The sequence below is a fragment of the Narcine bancroftii genome, chromosome 3 (genome assembly GCF_036971445.1).
Source record: "Narcine bancroftii isolate sNarBan1 chromosome 3, sNarBan1.hap1, whole genome shotgun sequence".
Classification (NCBI taxonomy): domain Eukaryota; kingdom Metazoa; phylum Chordata; class Chondrichthyes; order Torpediniformes; family Narcinidae; genus Narcine; species Narcine bancroftii.
In genome coordinates, this window is record NC_091471.1 from 62,282,443 (window position 1) to 62,309,408 (window position 26,966).

The window sequence follows — 26,966 nt, forward strand, 5'->3', positions numbered from 1 at the left end:
AGAGTGGGGCCACTGATATCTTTTGTTGCAGATGAAGTGGATAGATATAGTTGACTTCAGTCCCTTCCATTATAATTATTACTGAACAAGAAAATCTGCAAATATTGGGGTCAAGTGCAATTCACGAAAGTGCTGGGGAAACTCAGCAGGTCACACAACATCCATTAGGAAGTAAAAGATGACCAACTTGATATACCTGACAAAGCAGCAGGCCTGAAACGTTAATTATCCTTTACTTTCTTGGGTGCTGCATTTCCTGCTGACTTACCCAGCACTTTCGTGTATTGTATTTTTAAGGTGGGGGGGGAGACTTGCAGCTAAGATTTATGAATACTTTTGCTTTGAAAAAAATTGTCGGATGAATGCTCAGTGATAAAGCAGTTCTGGCATCAGTTGTATCTTTTGAAATATTTGGTTATAATATACCATACATGCTGCATACCTGGGGTTTCAATGTGTGCACTTAATATGTTGATTATGAGCTGTAATATGAAACTGAGGAATTCTCTGTCACTGAATGTTTCATGATACACAAAGCTGAAGTATTAAATAGGTTTGTCAGATTGCTACAGATATATTGCAATCTGTCATTCAATGCATCCAGGAAAGAAACAAATTTTCTTTGAAATCTAGGGGATGTGATTTTTTTTTTCTTTTTCCTGCCAAACTGGATGACCTCTCATTTATTAACATTGTACTCCATCTGCCAGACCTTTGCCCACTCATCTAACTTAACTATATCCTTCTGCAGCCTCTCCACATCCTCTGTACAATTTGCTTTTCCACTCAATTAAGTATAATCCGCAAACTTGACTACACTACCCTCTGTCCCATCTTCTAAATCATTAATGTAAATGGTGAACAGCTGTGGGCCCAGCACCGCCCCCTGCAACACCCCACTTACCACTGCCAATTGGAAAAACACCCTTTTATCCTGACTCTCTGCCTTCTGTCAGTTAACCAATCTTCAATCCATGCCAATGTACTTCCCCAACTCCATTCATCTGTATCTTATTGATAAGCCTCTTGTGCGGCATATTATCAGACGCCTTTTGGAAATACAAATATACATCAACCTGCTCCCCTCAATCTACTGCACCCATTATATCATCAAAGAACTCCAGCAAGCTTGTCAAACAAGACCTTCTCTTTCTTAACCCATGCTGCGTCTGCCTGATGGAACTCTTTCTTTTTAAATGTCTCAATATTTCATCCTTAATGACAGCTTCAAACATTTTCCTGACTACAGATGTTAAACTAACTGGCCGATAGTTACCCATCTTCTGTCTTTTTTTAAAAAGTGGCGTGACGTTTGCTGTCTTCCGATCTGCCGGGACCTGCCGAGAATAGAGAATTTTGGTAAATGACTACCAACCCTTCGACTATAACTCCCGCCATTTTCCTGATGGGATGCATCCCATCAGGACCAGGGGATTTGTCTACTTTCAGTCCCATTAGTTTGCTCATCGCTATCTCTTGTTTCAATCATTTTATCGAGGCCCTCACCTCCCTTTGCATCCCTATCACGACTCTTTGGCTGTTGGACATGTCTTCCACTGTGAAGACTGACACAAAATATCTGTTCAATGCCTCAGCCATTTGCTCATTACTCAATATCAATCTCCCTTTCTCATCTTCCCAGGGTCCTATGTTGACTCTAGTCACCCTCTTACGTTTTGTATATTTATAAAATTGTTTGCTATTTCTTTTTATATTTTGTGTTAATTTACCTCATAATCCTTCTTCCAGTTCCTTATTTCCTGTTTAGTTGTCCTTTGTTCCCTTTTAAAGTTTTCCACTACTCTTAGCTACTTTGTACACAAGGTTTTAATTTTATACTTGACTTTATTTCCTTAGTTAACCAAGGCTGACTCTTCCCTCTTACTGCCCTTATTTTTAAATGGGAATATATTTTTGTTGAGCACTGAAAAATCTCTTTGAAAGTCTTCCACTATTCCTCAACTGTTCTGCCAACTTGCCTGTGCTCCTAGTCCATGATGACCATTTCCTCTCTCTCATCCTGTTGTAGTCTCCCCTGTTCAAGCATAATAGATCCAACTATTGCACCCTCTCATCTGTATGAGAAATTCAATCATGATATGATCACTTTTTACAAGAGTGTCCCTAATTATTAGATTGTTAATTCTAGATCTAAAATAGCATTCTCCCTTGTTGGTTCCTTAACGTGCTACTCAAGAAAGTTATCACAGATGCATTCTTTGAAATTATCCTTCAGAGTTCATCGACCAACTTGATTTTTCACCATCTACATGGAAGTTAAAGTCACCCACGACAACTGCCGTTCCATTCTTGCATGCCTCAGTTCTCTCAGTTAATTGCCTGTGCCACTGTGCTATTGTTTGATGGGCGATAGACAACTCCCACCAGTGATTTTTTTCTCTCTCTTTACTATTCTTAATTTCTACCCAGATGGACTCCACATTCTGTTCCTTGGATCTTGTATCGTCTCTCACAATTGCCCCAATCTCATCTTTGATAAAGAGCGCCACCCTACCACCTTTACCATCCTATCTATCTTTTCGTACTACCCGATACCCTTGAAAATTTAATTCCTAACCATGCCCATCTTGCAACCATGTTATTACATCCAGGACTAAACAAAGACTTGGAAGAACCTTTTTCTAGCTTTTGTAATTTGCAACTAAATCTGTTTTTGGTCATTACTACTCTTTGCCTCATAGAGTGCATTGATACAAAATTTATGCTTCAGTGACCACAAATGGACCTTTTGGCCTTGCAAAACAGATTGCTTCTTTGTGTCAAGTGGATGTGATTGTATTTAATTTTCATTTAAAATGTTGTCATTTGTCTTGTCAGAAAAAATGAAAATGTATTTCTCGCTTCTAATTAAATCCTGACTGAGAGCAAAATCCATTCTTTTTAATCAATCTTGTCAGCTAATGTTTGTTTTGAATGCAACATGTACAGAAAATTTGTCTTTGTTGCACCCACAAAACATTTATTAAATACCAGCAAAAAATTTGGGTGGGGTGCTTGTTTCGGAGTTCAATATTTTACTTTCAAGATTTCCTTCAGTGTTGTTGTTCAACAAGCATGAGTATTCAAGCTCTTTAGAAAAAAAATTGAGCCACATGCTGCATTGAAGTAGTTCTGGGAACTTGTGCGGCAAATAAGACCCTTACCTGAATTTAAGATGAGATTTTGACCTTTATTCTGCCAGTTTAAAAAAGAATGGAGAAAAAATATTCAAGATCTCTTTGTTTCACTTTTTAGAACACTTAGTTTGAAATATAGACTGTTCTTATTGCAGGCAATGTTTAAAGAAGGCCTTGGATATTGTTGAATGCTTGGAGCATAAAAATACATCGGTGCTGCTTGTGGGTAAGAAAGAATTAGAATTCTTGTGTTAAAATCTTCTCAATATCAAACAAATGTAATCATGTATAAAATGTGAATGCCATTCTTATTCATTTATTTTTCTATTTAATCAGAATTCATTTTTTGTTTATAATGTTCACCTTTCTCATTAGGAAAGCTATTTTATGAGTGTTCCTATTTTCCAACTTGCAGAAGAAAATGGCTGTGATCTGTGCTGTGTTATAGCTAGTTTGGTCCAGGTGATTATCGATCCACATTTTAGGACAATAACTGGCTTCCAGAGTTTAATCCAAAAGGAATGGTTGATGGGTTCCCATTGCTTTCTGGACCGATGTAATCATCTGCGAGGCAATGATAAAGAGGTAAGTGTTAAACATTTATAATGTGGTAATGGAATCCACAACAAAATTAAAATCTGCATTGCTGAATGCTGTAATGTAAGGTGGCTTCATAATTGGGTTATGTAAATAGCATTCATTATATTTCTTCAACTGTGTTCAAATTGTGGATCAAGGCTGAAATCCATTTTGGTTCATAGAATTGAATCATGGGATTCCTTTGGTTTGCATTCAGCAAGCTTAAGTTTGTTTGCTCATTGATATCATGGGTACGCTACATCAGCCTTTCTCAACTGGGGCTCTACATCTCCCCCTCCTTCTCCCCCCCTCCTTCTCCCCCCCTCCTTCTCTCCCCCCCTTCTCTCCCCACCCCTCTCTCCCGCCCCTTCTCTCCCCCCCTCCTTCTCTCCCCCCCTCCTTCTCTCCTTCTCTCCCCCCCTCCTTCTCTCCCCCCCTCCTTCTCTCCCCCCCTCCTTCTCTCCCCCCTCCTTCTCTCCCCCCCTCCTTCTCTCCCCCCTCCTTCTCTCCCCCCCTCCTTCTCTCCCCCCCTCCTTCTCTCCCCCCCTCCTTCTCTCCCCCCCTCCTTCTCTCCCCCCCTCCTTCTCTCCCCCCCTCCTTCTCTCCCCCCCTCCTTCTCTCCCCCCCTCCTTCTCTCCCCCCTCCTTCTCTCCCCCCTCCTTCTCTCCCCCCTCCTTCTCTCCCCCCTCCTTCTCTCCCCCCTCCTTCTCCCCCCCTCCTTCTCTCCCCCCTCCTTCTCTCCCCCCTCCTTCTCTCCCCCCTCCTTCTCTCCCCCCTCCTTCTCTCCCCCCTCCTTCTCTCCCCCCTCCTTCTCTCCCCCCTCCTTCTCTCCCCCCTCCTTCTCTCCCCCCCTCCTTCTCTCCCCCCCTCCTTCTCTCCCCCCTCCTTCTCTCCCCCCTCCTTCTCTCCCCCCTCCTTCTCTCCCCCTCCTTCTCTCCCCCCTCCTTCTCTCCCCCCTCCTCTCCCCCCCTCCTTCTCTCCCCCCTCCTTCTCTCCCCCCTCCTTCTCTCCCCCCTCCTTCTCTCCCCCCTCCTTCTCTCCCCCCTCCTTCTCTCCCCCCTCCTTCTCTCCCCCCCTCCTTCTCTCCCCCCCTCCTTCTCTCCCCCCCTCCTTCTCTCCCCCCCTCCTTCTCTCCCCCCCTCCTTCTCTCCCCCCCCTCCTTCTCTCCCCCCTCCTTCTCTCCCCCCCTCCTTCTCTCCCCCCCTCCTTCTCTCCCCCCCTCCTTCTCTCCCCCTCTCCTTCTCTCCCCCTCTCCTTCTCTCCCCCCCTCCTTCTCTCCCCCCCTCCTTCTCTCCCCCCCCTCCTTCTCTCCCCCCATTTGGCCAAAAATAGAAGTACAATACAACTCCGATTATCCAAAATGGTCAGGACCGGGCATATGACAGATTAAACTGTTTTTTCAGACACTTGTCTTTTTTTAAAAAACAGCTCAGTGGCAACAACATTTCACTTGCATCAATGTTTAAACAACAAACAACAAGGGAAGGTCTTTGAAGCACTAAAATAATGTTTAATTCTCACCAAAAAAATGCTGGCCGTGGCCGATCACCAACACAAACCCACTGCTGCTGGTCCCCAGGGAAGCTTCCTGGGCTGGTGGAACACTCACTGACGAGTTGGCGGCCTCCTGTCTCCCAGGTCACTGGAGCTCCCGATTCCCAAGTCCCTACTCCAAATCCTCCTCTATGCCGACCGCACACGTTCACCAGGGAGTCTGTTGTGCATGTGCAGTTGTTTGCTGAGGGGATGGTTTGGAGTTGGCATTGGGAGCTCCACTGTGCCAGGAAGGGGAGGGAACACTACTGAGCCAGAGGTCCCCGCTCCTGCCTGAGAGGCTCGTCTTTTTGATGACGCCAGGAACAAGGGATTCTTCTGACCACTTGCAGCTGGGAGACAGTGGTGTGCAGTTTGAAAGGGCAAGTTGGAGAGAAAAGTCAATAGGGGTAGGTGAAGAAAAATGAGAAAGAGGGGAGGGAGTTACCTAAAACAAGGATAATCATTGTTCTAATTTCATGTCCACTGAATTTTTTTCAACATGTGAAGTCAGTTCCACTCAAAAGAAAAAAATCGGATAAATGAGAATTTCTGATTTGTTTCAGATATCCTCATGTATCCAAAAAAATTTTTAAAATTGGATAAATGAGGATTTCAGATAATTGGAGTTATTATAGCTGATGAAGAAATGAAGATGAGAAATTGTTCAGCTCTGGGATTTAGAATTAATAAACTGTTTCAGATTGAAATTGAAACAATATAGGAAACTTAGCTTGCATTCCCAAATAAAGTGCTAGAAACTTGACAAATCACGCAGTAACCGTGTAAGGAAAAATAGTTGATATTTTAGGTGGCTGACCTTTTCATTAGTACTGGAAGAAGATTGGCAAATATGTTGTAAGTAAATTAAAACAAACTTTATAAATGACCAAGGAACTAATCACTGTTGTAAAGCAAAAATAATTTGCTGGAAATCTGAAATGGAGACAAAAATGGCTGAAATACTCAGTAGGTCAGGCAGCATCTGTGGGGAGAGAAATAGTTTCTGTTTTAAGTTGATGACCTTTCATCAAAGGACTATTTTGCTGGCTGATTCAGTGATGTTTCCTGCTCTTGTACTGAATTAGAAAAGTTTCAATCAAGTTTCAAATAACTGTATTCCTTTAATCTCTTTTATCCTTTGTACCCTTAAATTTTATTTCGAGAGAAAAGGAAAGCATTCTAATGAAAACTCATTGACTTGAAACATTACTGTTTGTTTCTCCATTGGTGCTGTCTGACTTGCTGAGTATTTCAATCAGTGTTGTTTTTAATTTCAGTAAGTTCAGTTCTTGGCTTTGTGCATACATTATGGGAGACTATACTGTTGTCAATTCCCAGCAGGAAGCATGATGGGATCGATATAACCAAAATAACTGACAGAGGCAGGAATAAGGGTGATATGGAAAAGTGGAAGTTGAAAGCAAAATTGATAAAACTATATCAGTTGAAAGCAAGAAATAGCCATGCTGGAACCATCATTGTACCAAGAAAACATGATGAACACGTGTAGAACCATAGAACATTACAGCATAGAAAACAGGCACTTATAACAATTACAGCACAGAAACAGGTCAGTTTGGCCCTTCTAGTCCATGCTGAATACCTAATCTTATTGATCTGCACCCAGCCCATAACCCTCCACACCTCTTTTGTCCATATACCGATCCAATTTTTCCTTAAATATTAAAATTGAACCTGCATCTACCACTGACATCTGGCTGCTCTTCGCCACCCCCCCCCCCCCCCACCCCGCCTTCCAGAATACTGTGTACTCAATCAGAGCTATCCCTGACCCTGGCACCTGGGAGGCAATATACCAATCAGGAGCCCCGATCTGATCTAGCAAAACTCCTATCTATTGCCCTAACTAGCAAGTCCCAAATTACAAGAGCTTCCACCCCTCCCCGACTTCTGAGCTGAGGGGCCATCCCCCATGCCAGAGACCTGACCACCGCAACTTGTCCTAAATAGGTAATCTCCCCAACGGTATCTAAAACAGTATACTTATTAATGAGGAATGGACTCATGGGTACCCTGCACTGTCTGTCTCTTCCACCCCTTTCCCTTTCCTCAGTCACCCAGTTAGCTGGCTCGTGGTCTGTTTGGGATGACTGCCTCCCTGTAACGCCCATCTACAATTGCCTCTGTCTCCCTTATGATCCGAAGCTCAACTCATCTAGCTGTAACTCCAGATCCCTAACACTGTCTCCCAGGAGTTGCATCTGGATGCACCTTTTACAGGTGTTATCATCAGGAACATTGGTGCTGTCTCTGGCCTCCTGCATCCTGCAATTGGAGAATGGGACTACCCCAATTGCCTCCATAACCTACTCTTAGTTTAATTAAAATAAACTTACCAACCTTGCCTCACTGGGAGCATTTTCTCAGCCTCTGCTTGCTGAAGTCTCTCAAGCCTAAGCCTTGGAAGTCCTACTCCTTCACTATGCCACTTGCTGGCCACTCCTTTACCTAACTCCCCCTTTATTGGTCCTTGCCAATTAATTCAGTTACCCAATTGGCAAGGCCAAAGTCCTGATCCCATGCTCTTTTTAAACTTCCTAAAATCTACTAACCAACATGACACACTTGACCCACCTCTGACTGAAAAGCAACAGGTTGTCCAACCTGTTATTCTGCCTACTCCCACTGATCTGCACCCATTCCATATCCCATCCACGTTCCTGTCCAATTTTTTCTGATATGTTAAAACTGAGTTGACATTCACCACTTCAGCTGACAGGTCATTCTATGCTCTCACCATTCTCTGATTGAAGAAATTCCCTCTGTTACCCCTAAACTTCTCTTCTTTCACCCTGAACCCATATCCTTTGGTTTGTCTCTCATAAAAACTCAGTGGAAAAAGCTTACTTGTATTTACACATGATAATTTTGTATTCCTCTATCAAATCTCCCCTCATTCTTCTATGCTCCAGGGAATATAGTCCTAACCTGTATAACCTTTCCCTGTAACTCTGTTCCTCAAATCCTGGGAGTATCTTGGTGAATAATATCTCCACTCTTTCCATTTCATCTTTACTGTAGTTAGGTATCCCAGACTCCAAATTTGGCCTTGCCAATGTCTTGAACATCTTTATCACAATATCCCAACTCTTATCCAGAATACTATGATTTATGAAAGCCAATGTGCCTAAAGCTCTCTTTACGACCATATCAACCTGTAATGCCACTTTTGGGAACTATATCTGTATTCCCAGATCCCTCTGTTCTTGGATTTGACCTTGGTCATTGGATCTGCTGCACATCAGGAATCCCAGATGAAAAATGGAATCCAGGGAAGTCTTGGCTTGATTCACAGTTCATTCTTGTCTGTTGACTCCAATCCTTACCAGTTGGTTAATTATATTGCCATCATAACTGGTAAAAACCAGATCGGCTCTGGGTCTGCATCTCTGTCCAGGTTCAATGAAATGTTAGTGTCCTTTGCAATTGAATGCCAGCTGAGTCTGATGACACCCAGAGCAAAACTCCTCCTTTACCCATGCAGTATCCTCTCAGCTTGGCAATTCACCCAGGTATTTGATGGCCAATTGAAGACATTGCCAGGATAAAGATGAGGATTGTAGGTCTTGAGAAGATCTCCGATAGTTTGAGCTTGAACACAGGGTTTGTGAAATCGTTGAAGGTTATTATAAAGGCAAGAATGAGATATTTTGGTTTAAGAGAACAATTAAAACTATTGTTAACTCCCAATGCATATTGCACGATTGTACAGTGGATCATATTTGTATGGGAATGGCTTTTGGTTTTCTCTTGTAAACTGTTGTGAGGAAACTGTTTATAATTACTTTTTTTGTCAAGTGTGATTTTAAAAAAAAAAAATTTTCTTTATGATGTTCTTGTACTTGAAGGCACCAGTATTTCTTCTCTTCTTGGAATGTATCTGGCAATTGCTTCAGCAGTACCCACCAGCCTTTGAATTTACAGAGACCTACTTGACGATATTGTCAGACAGTATGTATATTCCCATCTTTAGCACCTTCCTGTTCAATTCACCGTACCAAAAGGATAATACTCAAATGGTAGGTGACGCAAATTGATACTTTTTAAAAAATCCTTTGCAATTAATTTGATTTAGCTACGTGATCATTATTTGATCTGTCATTAGTTGCGATGACTCTGATAACTTTTGTGACTTCATTATTTGCAATGTAATGTCAGGTGTGACAGAGTATTATGAGGTAGCTTGGGAGGAATTGCTCGAGCAGTTTGCACACATATTTTAAAACAGATTATTTGCAGGACTTTTGCAGAGTGCTTTCTGCAAGAGGCAATAAAGTATCAACATACAGCTTGCCTGGGAGCATCTGATTTTTGCAGGCAGAGACAGAACAGCTTTGTTCTCAGATCGGGAGTGAGAGAGAGAGAGTCACAGAAATCAGTTCCAGAGGGACAAGCTGGCAAACTTTAGAAGGCTGCCTGGACAAGGGAGAAGACTGGTGGTCTGAAAGGTGACTTGAAAGAAAGAGGATCATCTGGAGAACCCTGAGGGGGGCAAGTTTCGTCAGCAAGACTGATTGAGAAGGATTCAGTTGCGGATGTCCTGGAAAAGAAATCTCTCTCTGTAAACCAGCAAGAACCCTCCTGAGTGGTAACCATTTGCCTGTTAAGCACCAAAGACTGGTGAACTTTGTTAATGCTAACTTTGGTGCACAGTACAAGAATTGCCTGAAATCAGTGAGATTGAACAGTGATCCAAAGATCTTTTCCAATCTTAAATATACATTACACTTTATCATTTTAGGTGGTGGAGGTCCACGGTAGGCCCTCTCTGTTGTGTTCCATTTACGGTTCCCAAATTTGTTCAAATAATGTGACTTTATTTTTTAAATTGTTGTTTTTTCCAATGGAATACATTTATTCATTTCTATGTACTATTGCTGTACTCTCAGACTCTCTTCTGATTTCCAAGTTGACATTATACATTTTTTTGCTACAGCTAAGGCTATCATAATAAATCTTTTTTGCGTTTCATCCAGTTTGAGGTCTAATTCTTTACTTCTTAGAAGAAAGATCTCTGGATTTTTTGGTATGTTGCTTTTTGTGATTTTATTTAATACCTGATTTAGATCTTCCCAAAACTTTCACTTTCTCACATCCCCAAATTGCATGTACTGTTGTTCCTGTTTCCTTCTTACAGCGAAAACATCTATCTGATAATGTTGGATCCCATTTATTTAACTTTTGGGGCGTGATATATAGCCTTTGTAACCAATTGTATTGTATCATGCGTAACCTCGTATTTATTATATTTCTCATAGTTCCAGACCATAACTTTTCCCATATTTCATTTTTTATCTTTATTTAAATTTTTTTCCCCACTTTTGTTTGGGTTTATAGCTTATTTCATCATTCCTCTTGCAGCTTAATGTACATGTTTGTTATAAATCTTTTTATTATTGTTGTTTCTGTAATCACATATTCAAAGCTGCTTCGTTCTGGTCATCTCAGTCTACTTCCCAATTTGTCCTTTAAGTAGGTTTTCAGTTGGTGGTATGCAAACATTGTACCATGAGTCATTCCATATTTGTACTTCATTTGTCCAAATGATAATAAATTATTTCCCAAAAGACAATTTTCTATTCTTTTGATCCCTTTTCTCTCCCATTCTCTAAAGGAAAGGTTATCTATTGTGAACCAATAGATTTTGCGTCAATAATAATTTTGGTAGTTGGTAATTTGTTTTTTTCCTTTCTACATGAAACTTCTTCCATATGTTGAGTAAATGGTGCAGTACTGGTGAACTTCATAGAATGAGAAGAAGACAAAATGACCTGATCCAGTGTGTAAAAGTAGATGACACCATTTTCTTGTTTATTTTATTGCATGATGACATTGTTTAATGGGTTTATTGTATTATATATGTTGAACGTTTAATGGGTTTTGAGGGGGGAGGGAAGTGAGGGGGGAAAAAGGGGAGAAAATGCCACTGTGTATATTCAAGAGGGAAATGTTTGTGTATTTAGATTAATATGGTTTATAGTGTGAAAAATAATTAAAAAAATATATATATACATTACACACACCTGTGCTTCGTATTAGAGGGGGATTAAGTGGGTCAGGTAAGTTAAGTAATAAGTTTAATTCTGTTTTCTTGTTCAAATATAATTAAAATCTACTTTTGTTTAAGTAACCCCGTGTTGTGGAGCATATCTAATGCTGCTGGTTTTGGGGTCCTCTAGACTCCGTTACACAGGTGAGAAGAGAAACATAACATTACTGATTATTCTCTGGCAATTGGAACCAGATGATGATGGCTTCATCCAGCTAAATGACTGCAGTTCTGAATGATATATTTATAGTGAATGAAATTAAAAATGCACTGTTTGTAACTTTTGATATTTATGGTTTTCGGCTAAATATACATTTGTACCAAAATACTCTCTCAAATATCAATTGCAATAATTTAAAAAAAAATCTTGGCTTCAGAACACTAATGAATATTATCTTGTTCTGGTCCTAATCAAATAACATGTCTTCATATAATCTGGTTGGCAAAATAATGTTATTTATTTGTTTTGGCAGCTTGGTGAAGATCGGGGTATTCTTAGTAGATCTTTGAAACTTCCCACTGTGTGGGAATGGTCTGTGCAATTTGAGAATTCTGTTCAAGCACTCTTCTATAATCCACTTTACATTGGAAAACCAAAAGCTAGAAACAATAAGAGAACTCATCGTGTTAAGGTAATTTTTTAAAATTTTTGAGTCAGAAATGCAGCATGGAAATAAGCCCTTTAGTCCACAGAGACCACATTGACCAACAACCATTCATTCATACAAAGGCTACATTTAATCCCATTTTATTCTTCATTCCCATATTCTGCAATTCACCTACACAATCCAGTGGCCACTTAAACAAGAAAACTCGTAGTTACAGGGAGAACATGCACACTCCACATAGCCGGAGGTCAGGATTGAACCCTGGTCTCTTGTACTGTGAGGCAACAGCTCTACTAGCCATACCTCTGGACTGCCTGCTAAATGTGAAAATGTTTATTAAAATATGGAATTTTCAAATGCTATTGTGAGAACACTCCACATGTACACATTAGGTAGTCAGGGGTGGAGGTGTTGTTCACCAATTTTGGTATTCCCTGAAGCTCAATTACACCTTATTCAAAATGGTTTAATATTTTAAATCTTCATGTCAAGAATAATGCATAAAATTCACATTAAATTACTGCTACTGTTGTTGATGGCTTTGTTAAAGTTATGAGCAACACACAACACATCTTGTAAAGAATCAGGGTATGACTGTTAATGCAATATTACGAACCAAAATGAATGACCTTGCATTTGTCTGTCTAGAATTACATCTGCTATGTATCTACCCATTCACCCAACTTGTCTAGATTCTTTTGGATTGTCTTTGCATCCTCAGTTTGCAATCTGTCATGTTCCCTTCAGATTTGATTCAACTGTATATTTGAAGATTTAATATTTCATGTAAAATAACTGATATACTGGCCCTGGCCAAACAATCCACCGGAGCTCCCGACTGTGGACTCTCACCAAGGTCCTGACCGCCTGCCCATCTGAGCTCCTGATACCCTGAAAGCAGACTTACCACACGGTCCAATTCTGGGAATACTTTCCAAGTGTTTGTTTGTTGTTGTTGTAAATAATTTTAGTGTTTTAGTGGTGTGTAATTACCAGTTTTTCTTCTTAAATTAGGAAGCAGTGATGTAATAATAGTCACCTTTCTCATGCCATGACATGCCAGTTCTGGCTCCCTGTGGATTAACCACAAGATAGTGGCATTTTCTTACACAAGTTGTTTTTGTCATCTTTGAGTAAATTTCCTTATTCATATTGTCTAAGGATTCTGCACAGAAGTTCTTGGAGATTGTCCATGAAAATTATCTGGATATTCCAGAGGTATTTTAAGGACTTCAATTTTTGATCAGAACCATCTACTAACTTGATTGGGAGGGTGCATGTGGGGTAAAATCACATTTGGCTTGTATGTGCCTAAATTCTGAGAAGCCATTGTTCAGATCATGGATTATAATTAAAATTCTAATATTGACTGCAGGTAGGTAAACTATAATTTAGAATCTCCTAAACAATCTAGACTATCCAAAGAAGTTTACGATACCAAATGCCATTGTCTGCTTCTTCTAAATAGTTTTATTTACCTGCTAGAAAAAGTTTATTCTTGGCTTTTTTTTAGTGAAAATTTTCAGGATTTAAAACATTACAAAAGGATATTTTATATTCATAGTTGCTAACATTTTCTGTTGGATGCTTAAAGCAGTCCAGAATATTTGTAACTGCAGTATAAATATTACAATGTCAGAATTTATTGTAGTCTTTGGTTTCGTATTCTGACTTTTATAAAAAGGATCCTTTATACAAGGTCGATCAATTATGAGAAATGCCTGGAAAGAAAATTTTGCACCTTAGTTCCTCAATGAATAAATGTGCAACTTAGCCAAATGCCCTAGAAAACTTGTAAGCTGACCTGTGCTTTGTGCTGATAAACTGAGGGGGGAATGAATGTCAATCTCAACTGTTTTTCTCCTTCTTTGATAAATTGCTTATCAATGTTCTAGTTTAGACTAGCATATAAAAGAACAGCCACTTAGTATTTTTGGGAAGGCATTAGAAACCTGCCAGTATCCATGAAACCAACATAATCTTGAACTCTGAAAGGAAAGGATGGAAAATATTATTTTGATCTTTCTTTGTCCACTTTTTTTGTAGTACAGTTTGTGTATCTTCAATTTTGTCTTAAATTCAAAATCTTGCAAGTTTTTATTGTTCATAGCCTTCCAAACTGCTTATTTGGAGGAAAGAACTATTTGTATCATTAAAAAGATTTATTTAAAAGAAAATTCTTGGTTGTGATTTACCACATCAATCTGAAAGTGAAAATTACCCCCTTGAGACTTGCCTGTGTGCATGCAATGCTCTGCTGATTCATTGGCCGTTTTGCTTGGACTTACTAATGTAACCGTTGCTATATTCCTCGATACCAAACGATTCTAAATGTCTGAAATACCGTAATTTTGTTTCTTGGACAATTACTATTTATGCATGTGGGTCTTGCTGTTGTTACCATCCACTACCAAGATTTTGTTTATTCATTACTACAGTCTTCAAGAAAACCAATTGTGCATCTACTGATGTGTAATACTATTGTTATTGCTGTTTTTCTCCTTAGCCACAACGCCAGATGTCCCTCCCATCCAGCCCGTCGTATCACTCAAGACCTTCGCCCAAAAAAGGATTTTTGAGGGAAGAGACTGATAACTTGATCAAGACCTTTTTAGGGAAAAAAATAAGCAGATGGACATTTGCAGCTGAGGATCCTCCGGCTGACTATCGTTTATTCTATGAAAATTGGTGCACCAAACCAGTAGATCACCATGGTTTGCTGCTCCCTCTGCATAATGGTCCAGCTTTAAAAGTTTGGGGTCAGCGTTACATGCGTTGGATTCCTGAGGTTCAAATACTGGGAGGTGGTTCAGCAATTGCTTTGAACAAAGCCTGTGAAATTGTAGATGAGATAAAAATTTTACAGACCAAAGTATCTGAGAGGATGCTCAAACAGCAACCAAACTCTCCAAGCAATGACATCTTTGCACCATTTCAACAAGGTAGCCGTCTTTCTTCAACTTTTCCTTTTGGCACTTTGCGTAGGCAGTCTATAAAGCCCCGTGTTCCAGTTTCTACAAATCACTCGATGAGCTTTGGATCAATGGAGAACTTGCCAGATGATGAGGAAGAACTTGGTTTGTTATAGTACAGATTATTCTTCTGGTAACATTTTGATTTTGTTCATACCCTAGCAACTGCACCAAAATAAATTTGGGGAAGTTTATTTAAAAAAAAATGACTGTGAATTTATTGAGTTTGAGAGGCAGTGTTTTATTCTTAGGTTTTTAGTAAAAGATTGAAGCTGCTGAAGGGCTTTAACACAAAGACCATGCCTTTGAGAGAATGAAGTCCTTGTTAAAAACATTGGTTCAGTGATGACTTGATTTCCTGAACAATTTGGGCCTAAAGTTGGCTCATGGGCATTTTTGTTATTGTTGTAGTAGAGTTAATATTAAAATAATTCCAAAGCTAAGTATCAGGGCAAAGTTTTACAATATGTCCAGACAAACCATTTTCTAAATTACAGATGGTGTGTGGGAAATTTATGTGGCGATGAGATGACATGACTCCATTCTGAAGCTCTTATTTATCAACTTTGTACTCCTCCCCCCCACCTCCCCAATGTAAGCCAGTCTTTTAGGAAAACCCTTTGTTTGACAAACTATTTTTCCGAAGAATGCAAGTGTATATAAAAATGTACATCTGAAATGGATATTCTCTCTCCTTCCATTTAAGTATTTGAATGCCAGGAATTGGATGAAGGAAAAGATTGGCAATATTTCAATGTGTGCCATAAAAAGGTTAAGAATATTTGCCATTTGCTAGAAAAATAATGTTCATGAGATATTCAAATGATAATTATTTGGTGAATTAAATTAATTTAAACATGGGCCTGTAGATTTACAGATGTATTGTGGCATCTCGAGTACAATCTTTGCAACAGAACCCTAGAATTTTGATTTTTTTTCTATGTAAAAAAAAATTTGTAGCCACTCTGTCATCATGGTTTAATTTTAGAAAACACCATCATAATTTAATATCCTCTGCAGTGCATTATATTTGTACAACGATAAGAATAGAGATGTAAATTAAGATGTATATTAGGTTTTAACTTGTGCACGTATAACCACGAAGAAGAATAAAGATTTTGATGCTCCGACTAGTAGGTAATTGTATGACTTTGGCATTAGCAAACTTTACTGAACAATATTTATTACCAATTGCTGTTGAGATAGCTGATACTAGTTGGTGCTATTAGCTAACCTACTGCACTTCTGGCTACAGAAATTGGTGTTGGGGGGGTGTGAAATCTAAAGAACATCAATGGGCAAAGTTGATGTATCGACTAATAACAAACAGGTTTCAGATTTGTAATGTATCTTGTTTATAATGATATTTAAGGTGTTCTTAAGTGTTGTTTTTTGTTCTGGTGAAATATTTCATCTAATTTTCTAAAATGTTTTTTAAAAATCATTCAGATAAACAGAATTTGGATAATTTTTAATCCAGCTATGTGGTCACAAAGCAGTTTAATCCAAATGGTAATGTGAAATCAGAGAAAATGAGGTATATTTCAGCACATTTTCACCTCAATGATGAACTTAATTTGTATTTCGAGCAGCTTGAGATGCAAGCTGAAACACTCAGCTGGTCCAGACATTTACGAAGAGGAGCAGATTTTTTTCAAAACCGTTATCAAGCTGAAATTTGTTTTATATACCCACACTGCCAACCCCCCCTCCCCCCCTCTCCCCCCCCCCCCAAATTGACAACATCTCAAATAACTCTTGCAATCCTTTTACATCTAAGCAAAATCTCTTGATTATGGAAATACTGTTCTTGTTTTATTGTGAGAAGATCAATAATGTTCCTTAAAATTACTTGCTGTCAATCCCCAAGTAAATCTGCAGTGGAGCCACTAGTATTTTATGGATTACGGTATTAATTCTTTGTACATTGTAATTCTGGAATGATTTATAAATTTATTTTTAATTCTTTAAAATCCTTGCTGCTATAAATTTAAAGAACATGGAGCATTAAGCCAAGAGATCATGCATTCATTGATTTTACTATATTGCAACCACTAGGCAACAACAGTTGGGTTGGAGTCCAGTATTTTTGTAATATTTTCTTTAAAAATGAACTGTCCAAGTTGTTGATCATTTCATTTCATTTTTGTTATGGAGATTACAGATCACTCAGATTTTGACGAGCAGGTTTAATGAAGTTGCCAGGAAAAGTGATTTTTGGATTCCTGCATTGTCCCAACAGGATATTAGTTCTCAGTATGTATGAATATTTTTGTGAAATTAGAATGCGACCAGAACTGCTCAGTGAAATTGTTCAGAAAAATTGCTTTATTTTTCAAAAATTTCAATCCTGGTTTATTGCATTATTTATTAAGCTCACTATAATAGTTTATACCAGTGGTTTACATACTTTCTCTCTTTCCCCCCCCACCACTAAACTTGTACCACCTTCAGTAATCACAATGCCATAAGTTCTCTGTGATTAGTAAGGGATTGCTTGAGGTTGAATGAGAGCGGGAAGGGAAGGTTGAGAATCTCTGCTCTAAACCCTATTGTTACTGAAATATTTTGCTTGAGAAAAATTGTCATTGGCCCATTTCCTTTGGAGTTATGAAACAGTGCACATAATGAGTCAATTAGGTATGATTAAAACAGGGGTTTTCAAAGCTTTTTCTTTCCACTCACATTTCACCTTAAGCAATCCCTTACTAATCACAGCACTTGTGGCATCGGGATTGCTTAAGGTGAAATTTGAGTTTAGGAGGGTAGTTTAAAAACCACTGGTTTATACCAATGAAAGCATGTTTGTTTTCTATTAAAATTCCTTTATACAACCTTACAGGTAAAGTGTGCATGTTCTCTTGAGCTTTCCTTGTACTTATTGCATAAGCTTTTTGATGCATCTTGTATACATACCTTGGTTGAGTTTTACTGCATGTACAGTTTGACCTTCAGAAATACAAAGGGCTGCCAAAATTATTTTTAAAATACTATATATTTAATCAGCCTGTTGAATCTGGTTAAATGTGGCTCGTGGAATAACTGAATTTAGTCTTTTTGTAAATTTGTACGAAAGAGCATTCATTTTTTTGGTTACATGGTGCTTATGTAAGCAACTGGAAGAAATTTGTTACCATGAAATTGCTTTCATTCATTCAGCTGTGCCAAATGGCATAGTACTGTACCTGGAAATAAATGAAATGGCAGTTCGTTTCTTTGTGATTTGTACAAATGGGCGAGGAGATAAAACTTGAAGTACACTTCAAAGAGTTCAATAAATGTTGATTACAAATTGAACACTATTCCGACTTTCCTAACTAGCTCCTTAAAATTACTTGCTTGAGAAATTCTGTGATTTCTTGCCTCCTAAATTCTTAACCATTTCAGTTCATTCATTGCATAAATTTCAGTCATGATCACATTTCATAAGCTTTAATGAAAAGTCCAGATGATTTGTCTAATTTGCTGTGTGACTATATTGTAGATGTTCTGATTGTGTAACTTGGGTGCTTAAGAACCTAAGAAAGAGGAGCAAGAGTAGGCCATCTGCTCCTTGAACCTGCTCCACCATTCAATGAGATAATAGCTAATCTGATGATATTAAATTTGGTAGTTCCAATGTTGACAGGAATTCATTGATTTTTTAACTGCCAATTCTGACTTAAATAGATTTTCATAAAATTGCCTAAAGGTCTCATTAATTTCTCTTGGTTTATACGAGATCCTGTCATTCCTGGTTTGATGGTCCTTGAGGCCTGTTCTGCCCTCAACTGCCAAGAGAGGACTTTTATCGGTGCTCTCCCCCAATGCATAAATATTTTTTTACCTCATTATGGCCTTTTGTACACTATATGTTTGAACCGTATTTATTTGTTTTTTATTAGAGCCCTATATTGTTCAGAACCAGATTTTTGAAAGTCCCTCTCTAAGCATGTAATTTCCTATTCTAATTTTCTACCTCCCTCATGTATTCCTTTTTGAAAATTTTATTTATTAATCATAAGTCATACAATAAAAAAAACAAATAAACATATACATGATGATTTTGTAAATATACCCCATATGATCTTCCTCTCCCCACCCCCCTCTCAACTACCCCAAAAAGAAAAGAAAGAGGAGATCACAGAACATAAAACTCTCAATCAGTGGTTTGCCATGGTTCGGAGCAACACCATCAATGCTTGGGAATAAAATTAATAATTCAACCCCATATATTCCAAATACGGGCTCCAATTTTTAACCAAAAAGGAATAATCATTATGTAAATTGTTATCTTTTCCAATTGAATACAAGAACTTTCTAAATGCCATCGCTGAATACTCAAATTAGACTCATTCTTCCAAGCAATTGCCAAAAATTTTCTAGCCACAGCTAGGGCCAATCTCAAAAAAGCAATTTGAAATTTATTTAATTTCTTAATATATCCCAATAAAAATACTAAAGGATCAAGTGCAATTTTCAATTTAAAATTAACTTCTAAGAATTCCTTAAAGCTACCCCAAAAAGGTTTCACCGTATCACAAAGTAGAATGTAAAAAAGAACCAACTTGTTATGACATCTAAAACATAAATCAGAAGAAATAAATTTATATTTCTTTAATTTCTCAGGGGTTAAATATAATTGATGAAGAAAATTATAATGAACCAATCTGTACTTTACATTTTCAATTTTAGTTGTACTATCCTCTCATAGATACATCCAATCATACTGAGAGATGTGAACAAATCTTTTTCCCATTTTAATTTAGATTTATAAACATCTGACTTAAGCATTTTATTCTGCAATAAAGCATACATCTCAGATACAAGTTCTTTCTTGCCACCATCAGTAAGTAAAATTTCAAAATTAGAGCGCTTGGGTAGCCGTAACGTACACCCAAAATTATCCAACAATAGAGCTTGAATTTAATAAGAAAACGAGTATTCGAAAAAATATCTTGCTTCATGACAATCTTCAATTAATTTAATACCTTTCTGATCCCACAACTTCAGAAGTTGATTATTAAGTGTAAAAGGAAAAAGCTTATTTTGAAACAAACGAGTTTTACCCGAAATTTTACCTTGAGTACCTATAATTTCATTTTTTATTCCACGATTCCATTAAATGTTTTAACAAAGGTAAATTATAATAACTGAGAATTCCATCTCTAAATAAACTGATCCATCTTCTCACCAATCTGAGAGATAATGCAATATTAGCCCAAATCAAAGGTTTATCCACTTCAAATTTATAAATTTATAAATTTCAACTGTGCTGAATCATAATAATTCTGAAAATGAGGAAGTTGCAAACCTAGTGCATTCTTCCAAGTTAATTTCTGTAATGACACCCTCTCCATTTTACCTTTCTACAAAAACCACCTCACCAAAGCACTTAGATCTTTAAAAAATGTTTTGAGGAATCTTGCAAGGAATAGATTGAAAAAGATATTGAATTTGAGGGAAGATATTCATTTTAATACAATTAACATGCCCTATTAATCTTTCCACCAATTCAAATCATATTTAATTTTAGACAGTAATGGTAAGCAATTTAGTTCTTGTACATTATTGTAATTACTATCTGTCTTAATACCTAAATACTTAATCTTGACAATACTTAAATTTGACAATATGCCTGCACAGAGAATAATCCATTTCCACTAAAGGCATAATTTCACTCTTCCCAGTTAATTTTATAACCTGATAACTTCACCGAACTGCCCCAATCTATCATTCCTTTTTGATTGCTTCAATGTATCCAATTATTTGACCTCTTAAATCTGCCTTTTGGGTGTCCCAAAGTTGAAATTTATCTGGAGTAGACGTGCAGTCAGTCTCACAGACCATGCTTATGTGTTCTAACAAAACTTCTTTAACAGCAATGTATTAAGGCACTATATATACACTGTCTCTTGCTTATCCAGCATTTTTATATTTAATGCCAAAGGTGAATGGTCTGACAGAAGCCTCGCTGCCTATTCTGTCTCCATGATTTCCCTTGAGTTTTGCTTTGTCCCCATACATCTGTCCAATGTATGTAGACAGAATAGGCAGCGAGGCTTCTGTCAGACCATTCACCTTTGGCATTAAATATAAAAATGCTGGATAAGCAAGAGACAGTGTATATATAGTGCCTTACAATTTTAGTTGTACCATGCTGGGCACAATGAGGTGGGATGGATCAGGTGCTGACTGTTCCTCCTACCTTGCTGGTTGTCTCTGTCTTGTTGGTGTTTTATATTTCCCATTATTTTCAGGTAGGGATCTTTATTTATATGTTCTTACTATTTTTATTGTTTATTCTTTCTTTTTAAACTGTTTTTGACTTTCCTGGTCCGGGTCCTCTAGGGGTCGACATCCAGCTCCTCCCTCCATCACGTGACCTCTTCCTGTACTATTCCTGACCTGTTCTCATCTAAGCCTGTTGAGCCAAAGCCTTACCACTCTGACGATTATCACTCTCCCCCTCACCCACCCACCCCCTTTGTCTTCAGCTGCTGTCTTTGCTGAGTTTCTCCATTTTCAACCCCTTTGTCTTTGTAACGTTAATGTTGCAGCAGAATAAAATGAAATTGTTGAACATCCTATTTCTCCTGAATTCTGTTAAAACTGACATCTGATTAGATGTAAAGAGTCCATAGTTGTGCTCATTTAAGAGCCTTGTTAAATAGGTTTGGTGTTTTTAATTGGCAGATGCAGCACAGTAACAGGTTCTTCAGCCAATGTGCCTTTTGCTCCCAGATACATGTGACAAATTGAATGGAATGTGGGGGGAGAATGTACAAAAACTCCTTACAGATGTTGCTTGATTTGAACTTGGGTCACTGGTGCTTGTTAGGTCTGCTTTGTTCATGAATGAGTGAGACAAACACCAGACTGAGTCGAAATCAGGGTTCTTTGTTCTTCATTACCGGATTGTAACACTTGCGACTAACAATGTTAGTCGGAGAATGCATTCTGCCGTTATCAGCAAAATGGTGATTTTTTATACCCTTGGATACGTGCTTAGAACATCATCATATCATTACTTGTCCAATGACTAAAACTGTTGCTATCCTTTCCCTGCTAGCTTCCTGCCTCTCAATCCATCAATGTCTCTCTTATCTTGTAAGTACAAGGATGCATTCACATCTTGTTACAGCCCTGTACAGGGTAACTCCTTACACATTCCCATCTCATGATGTTTTACCTTACATGCTGTACTGGAGTTGTGGTAACCATGTTGCCCAAACACAAGTGTCCTTGAGCAGTTTTTAACAAACAATCTAATTTGTCATCCAATGCCCACCTAAGAGAGCCAATTTTTTTTGTGTGGGGTGGCAAATAGAAATGCCAATGGGACTACAAAAATTATCTTGGTTCCTAGACTGGATCTTTTGTTCTGTCCATATTCACCAAGTAACTATACGAATCCCCTTTAACAACAGCTTCTATTCTTTGGCAATTTAAGTGCTTCTCCAGATACTTTGAGAATACCTTCCTCCATCCGGCTAAATTTGATAGCTAGGAGAAATTCTTCAGGTTCCAGTTGCTTGACAGCAGTTTGCAAGCATATTAAAACAATTGTTCTGCAGTAGGCCTGTCCCGCATCGGACTTGTCAGCCACAAACGAGCCTGCAGCTGACATGGACTTTTTACCCCCTCCATAAATCTTCGTCCGCGAAGCCAAGCCAAAGAAGACCTTTCTCAGCAAGGATCCTTAACAAGCAAGGCTGTTATCATTGCCTCACTTTGCTTGAACTTGAATGTTGCTTGTCTCCATTGTTCTTCCCACAGGAATCAAATTAATATTCAGAAACACTGGCAAGTTGTTCACTTGCAAAGGTTGCTGATAACCTCCAATCTCCTGCTCCCTAGGCCTTAATGGAGCACCCAGCACCACCACCTGACCAGTGGTCACATCTGCTTACCGTCGACAAGCCCCATTCAAAAGCTGCCATCCATTCAGGAAACAAGGTAGACATGCTTTGCCACAGGTGAGATTGAAACAATGCTGTTTCAAATCTTCCCTCCACAGCAAACATTCAATGTATGGAAAACCAGTTGGATAAATTTTAAAGCAAGATTTTTCAGAGTTGAAGGGCTGCTTTGTGCTCTGGTTCACAAAGACAAGGCTGCATCAAAATGCCTACCACTCATTCCACGCCTGCACTTTGCTAAATCAGACCAACAGTCAGTGCTTCTCCTACCTGCCTCCAAGCAGAAGCTGAGATACAAGTTCCTGGTGATGAGATGTGCATCATTTGACTGAGGAAATAGTTGACATTCATGTGCCTGGGTAGCAGTGCCTACTACATGATTATCCCTAGCACCAGGGCCTGGCAAGGTTGAATACTCAGCAACCTATTATCTGTGATGGGTTTACAGGGCAATGGTGATGTGTATTGTTTTGGTTTCCATATTTAAGGAAGGATGTGTTTTCATTGGAGACAGTGCAGAGGAAGACCACTGATTCCAGGGAGTAATGTATATGAAGCGATCGATCAATTTGACACAGTGGAATTTAGAAGAAAGAGGTGATCTTAATGAAATATACCTTATTTTCTGTCTGGGCAATGACTTTTCTGCTTTCTGCTGAACTTGCTTGTCTTTTCATTCTTCTCCCTTTTCCAGTTCTCCCCCTTCTACCCATCCATCCTTCCCCTGATCAATGCTGTCCCCCCTCCACCTAACATCTGTCCCTTCCTCCCTCCCAATCTTTTTGTTTGGATGCCTACCAAATTTTTTCATACCTTGATGAAGGGTTCTAGCCTGAAATGTCAGCTATTTTGACCTTTGCTACATATAGGACACCATTTGACCTGCTGAGTTTCTCCAAGATTTTGTATTTTTTTACTTCCACCATGGTGTCTACAAAATTTTTGTGATTTACTAATCATGAGAAGTATGTTTCCCTAACTGGGGAGGTCAAAACTGAGGGGTGGGTTCAGAATTTGAGAACAAAGAATCGTCCAATTAAGGTAGAAGAAATAGAAGTAACAGAAGGAAATCTGTCTCAGAATTCAGACAATGCTGGCTGGCAGAGGAATCCAGACCAACAAAAGGTGTTGATTGGCTATGATAATTTTTAAAAAAAGTTTAAGTTTTAAAAATTTAATATTTAGATATGCAGCTCAGTAATAGGCCGCTTCAGCCCACAATTCCATGCTGCCAAGTTGTACCCACTCAATCTACACCCCAGTACATTTCGAAGAGTGGAAGAAACCAGAACCTCAGAGTAAAACCCATGCAGACATGGGGAGAGTGTACAAACTCCTTACAGACAGCGTGGGATTCGATGCCCAGTTCTTATCATTACCACTATAAAGGTGTTGTGCTAACTGCTACACCAACCATGCCACCCTTGGACAAGGTAAGAATTTATCATATTTGTGCGAAAGGAGACGGGAAAGACAGAGCGAGGGGAAGAAATTAGGTGGGTATGGTTTAACAAAAGCCAGAGAAATCTATATTAATGCCATCCAGTTGGATGATGGCCAGTTGGAAAATGAGGTGCTGTTCCTCAAATTTGCAGGTGGTCTCAGTCTGGCAATGCATGACACCATGGATAGACATGACAGAATGGAATGAAAAATTGAAATGGGTGACCACTGAGAGATCCACACTATTGCGGCTGACAGCGCTGAAACGCTCAACTAAGCAATCTCCCAGTTTGTGACCAGACTCAGACGCAGAGGAGACCACAACGGGAGCAATGGATGACCCCTGATTCACAAGTGAATCATTTGGGCCCCAAATGGTGATGAGGGAGGAGGTGTGGGAGCAAGTGAAGCATTTCCTGCAGTCATGTGGGGGTGGGAGTGGTCCCTGCGGAAGGTGAAGAAAGGAGGAGAGGGGAGTATGGGTCCAGAAGCGGAAATGGTGGAGGAGGATGTGTTGGATGCCAAGGCTGGTGAAGTGGTAGGTGAGGACAAGGAATTCTGACCTTTGTGTGTGGGGGCAGAGGGGGCCAGGGCAAATGTGCAGGTAATGGATGATAAGCCATTGAGTGCTGAGTTGATGGTGGGAGAGAGAAAGCATGTTGTTTGAAGGAGGACATCTCTGATCTGGCATGGAGTCCTCAACCTGGGTGCAGATTTGTTGGAGGGATTGAGAGAATGGAATGGAATCCTTACAGGGTAGGAAGAGTTGTAGATGAGGTAGCCTTGTACCTTCTACATTTAACACTTAATCAAGCACAGTTACATGCAACATTCAGGACGTTCACAACAAAGGAATGATCCATAATGGGGGGGGGGGGGGGTTATAGGTCTGTCATGGCAGCCAGTGCTCTGGCTGTTTTCCTTTTCTTGTATTTTCCTGGTTGGGATGGGATGCCCCTCCTACCCCGGCTGTTCCATTCCCCAGCAGCAATTGGGAGGCACTCAAACGAATGAGTTAACACAAAATTTATTAACCAAACTAGCAATAATAGAATTAACTCAATAAACCTAACATCTGAACACCAGCTTTAATGGAAACTCTATATCAACAACAGACTATTATACAGCATATGTGGAGGGGAAAAACCCCAGACCATTACAGTCCAGCCTGAAATCCCCCAAAATTCCCAAAAATAAACCACAAAACCAAAAACACTCACATCAGTCATGTCAAGTCTGTCAATGGAACACAAGACTGCCTTGGGCACTCATGTCAAACTCTGGCCCGAAAAATGTATTAAAGGTGGCCGCCGCCGCGCCAGTATAGCGCATGCACAGTAACCGCTGTGTCCCAGGGTGAGAGAGAGAAAAATCCTGGTCCTTGAAAAGTAGTGGTGGGTGGTTTTATAAACACACTGTCGTGTTCCCCTGCCCACCCCCTCACCGCAGCGCGGCCAGGCCGGTGTCATGGGAAGCCAAGGGCGCTTCCCAGCACCCGGAACCCCAGTGGCACAGCGTTTCTTGGAGCTGCAGATGGAGTCGGGACGCCGGAGGGAAGATTAGGGTTCCGCGCCGGGTGATGGGGGCGCTGGCCGCCCTGCGCCTTCCCACCGGACCAGGGGCGGGTGCCCGGAGTACACGTGGAGAGCGAGGCTGGTCGGGCAGGTAGGGTGGAACACCCCGCCAATCTCGGGAGTGGCATGGGCTGGATCGGGATTAGCCGTGCTCACCTGCTCCTCCACCGCTGACCGGGATCCCAGCGCGGTCCTGAGTACGGAGACTGCCCTGGAAAGGTCCTGGGACACCGGCACAGAAAGAAAAGGGGGTCCGGGAGAAACTCAGCAGGTCAAGGGGGGTCCAGGAGAAACTCAGCAGGTCAAGGGAGGTCCGGGAGAAACTCAGCAGGTCAAGGGAGGTCCGGGAGAAACTCAGCAGGTCAAGGGGGGTCCGGGAGAAACTCAGCAGTCAAAGGGGGATCCGGGAGAAACTCAGCAGGTCAAAGGGGGATCCGGGAGAAACTCAGCAGGTCAAAGGGGGGTCCGAGAGAAACTCAGCAGGTCAAGGGGAGGGGTCTGGGAGAAACTCAGAAGGTCAATGGGAGGGGGTCTGGGAGAAACTCAGCAGGTCAAGGGAAGTCCGGGAGAAACTCAGCAGGTCAAGGGGGGTCCGGGAGAAACTCAGCAGGTCAAAGGGGGACCCGGGAGAAGCTCAGCATGTCAAGGGAGGTCCGGGAGAAACTCAGCAGGTCAAGGGGGGTCCGGCAGAAACTCAGGGGGTCCTGACCTCGCCAGGACCGTTGCCCACTCCCCCTCCCTGCCGCAGGCCGACCCGCAACTCACGGTGACAGGGCCGCTGATCCGCCGAGATGCCGCCCTGCAGCGAGAGCCGATGCCCCCGCACTGTCGTTGTCCAACCCGATCACCCGCAAACCCCGCCCTCCCGCATACAGGCCTGAGTAAGTATTATGAACTTTAATCTCAGGATAAAACGATCTTCCAATAGTTTCATGTCACAGTGATAAATATATTCCTGGTTAAAAATGGTCCTGCACCTGGATACAACCTCATTAGGCATAAAACTTGAAAAGTGTGTAAATCAAAGGATATCTGTACCAATGGAAAAAGGGCATGGCAAATAACCCTGCTAGAGTTCATGCCCACAATCAGTCACCCATTTGATTGTTTCAGGAATCATGTTATTCTCCCACATTCTCAATAGCC

At 40.1% G+C, this 26,966-nt stretch overlaps 1 protein-coding gene and 1 long non-coding RNA gene across 4 annotated transcripts in view; one reads left to right on the plus strand and one right to left on the minus strand.

The window, feature by feature from the left end:
- The window catches only part of mtmr12 (myotubularin related protein 12), an 80,776-nt gene extending 62,665 nt beyond the window's left edge, over nt 1-18,111 (plus strand). For 2 of the 3 annotated variants that reach the window (XM_069924180.1, XM_069924182.1), the window contains exons 12-17: nt 3,293-3,363; nt 3,553-3,722; nt 9,122-9,292; nt 11,796-11,954; nt 13,092-13,148; nt 14,437-18,111. In XM_069924180.1, the coding sequence (XP_069780281.1) occupies nt 3,293-3,363; nt 3,553-3,722; nt 9,122-9,292; nt 11,796-11,954; nt 13,092-13,148; nt 14,437-15,018 (1,210 nt within the window). In that variant the 3' untranslated portion in view covers nt 15,019-18,111. The remainder of the gene's footprint in view (nt 1-3,292; nt 3,364-3,552; nt 3,723-9,121; nt 9,293-11,795; nt 11,955-13,091; nt 13,149-14,436) is intronic. The other variant, XM_069924181.1, reaches the window with a different exon arrangement.
- Nucleotides 3,434-26,966, minus strand: part of LOC138757208 (uncharacterized) — a 44,017-nt gene continuing 20,484 nt past the window's right edge. Inside the window, exon 2 of the long non-coding RNA XR_011353421.1 lies at nt 3,434-3,701. This is a non-coding gene — a long non-coding RNA (uncharacterized lncRNA). The remainder of the gene's footprint in view (nt 3,702-26,966) is intronic.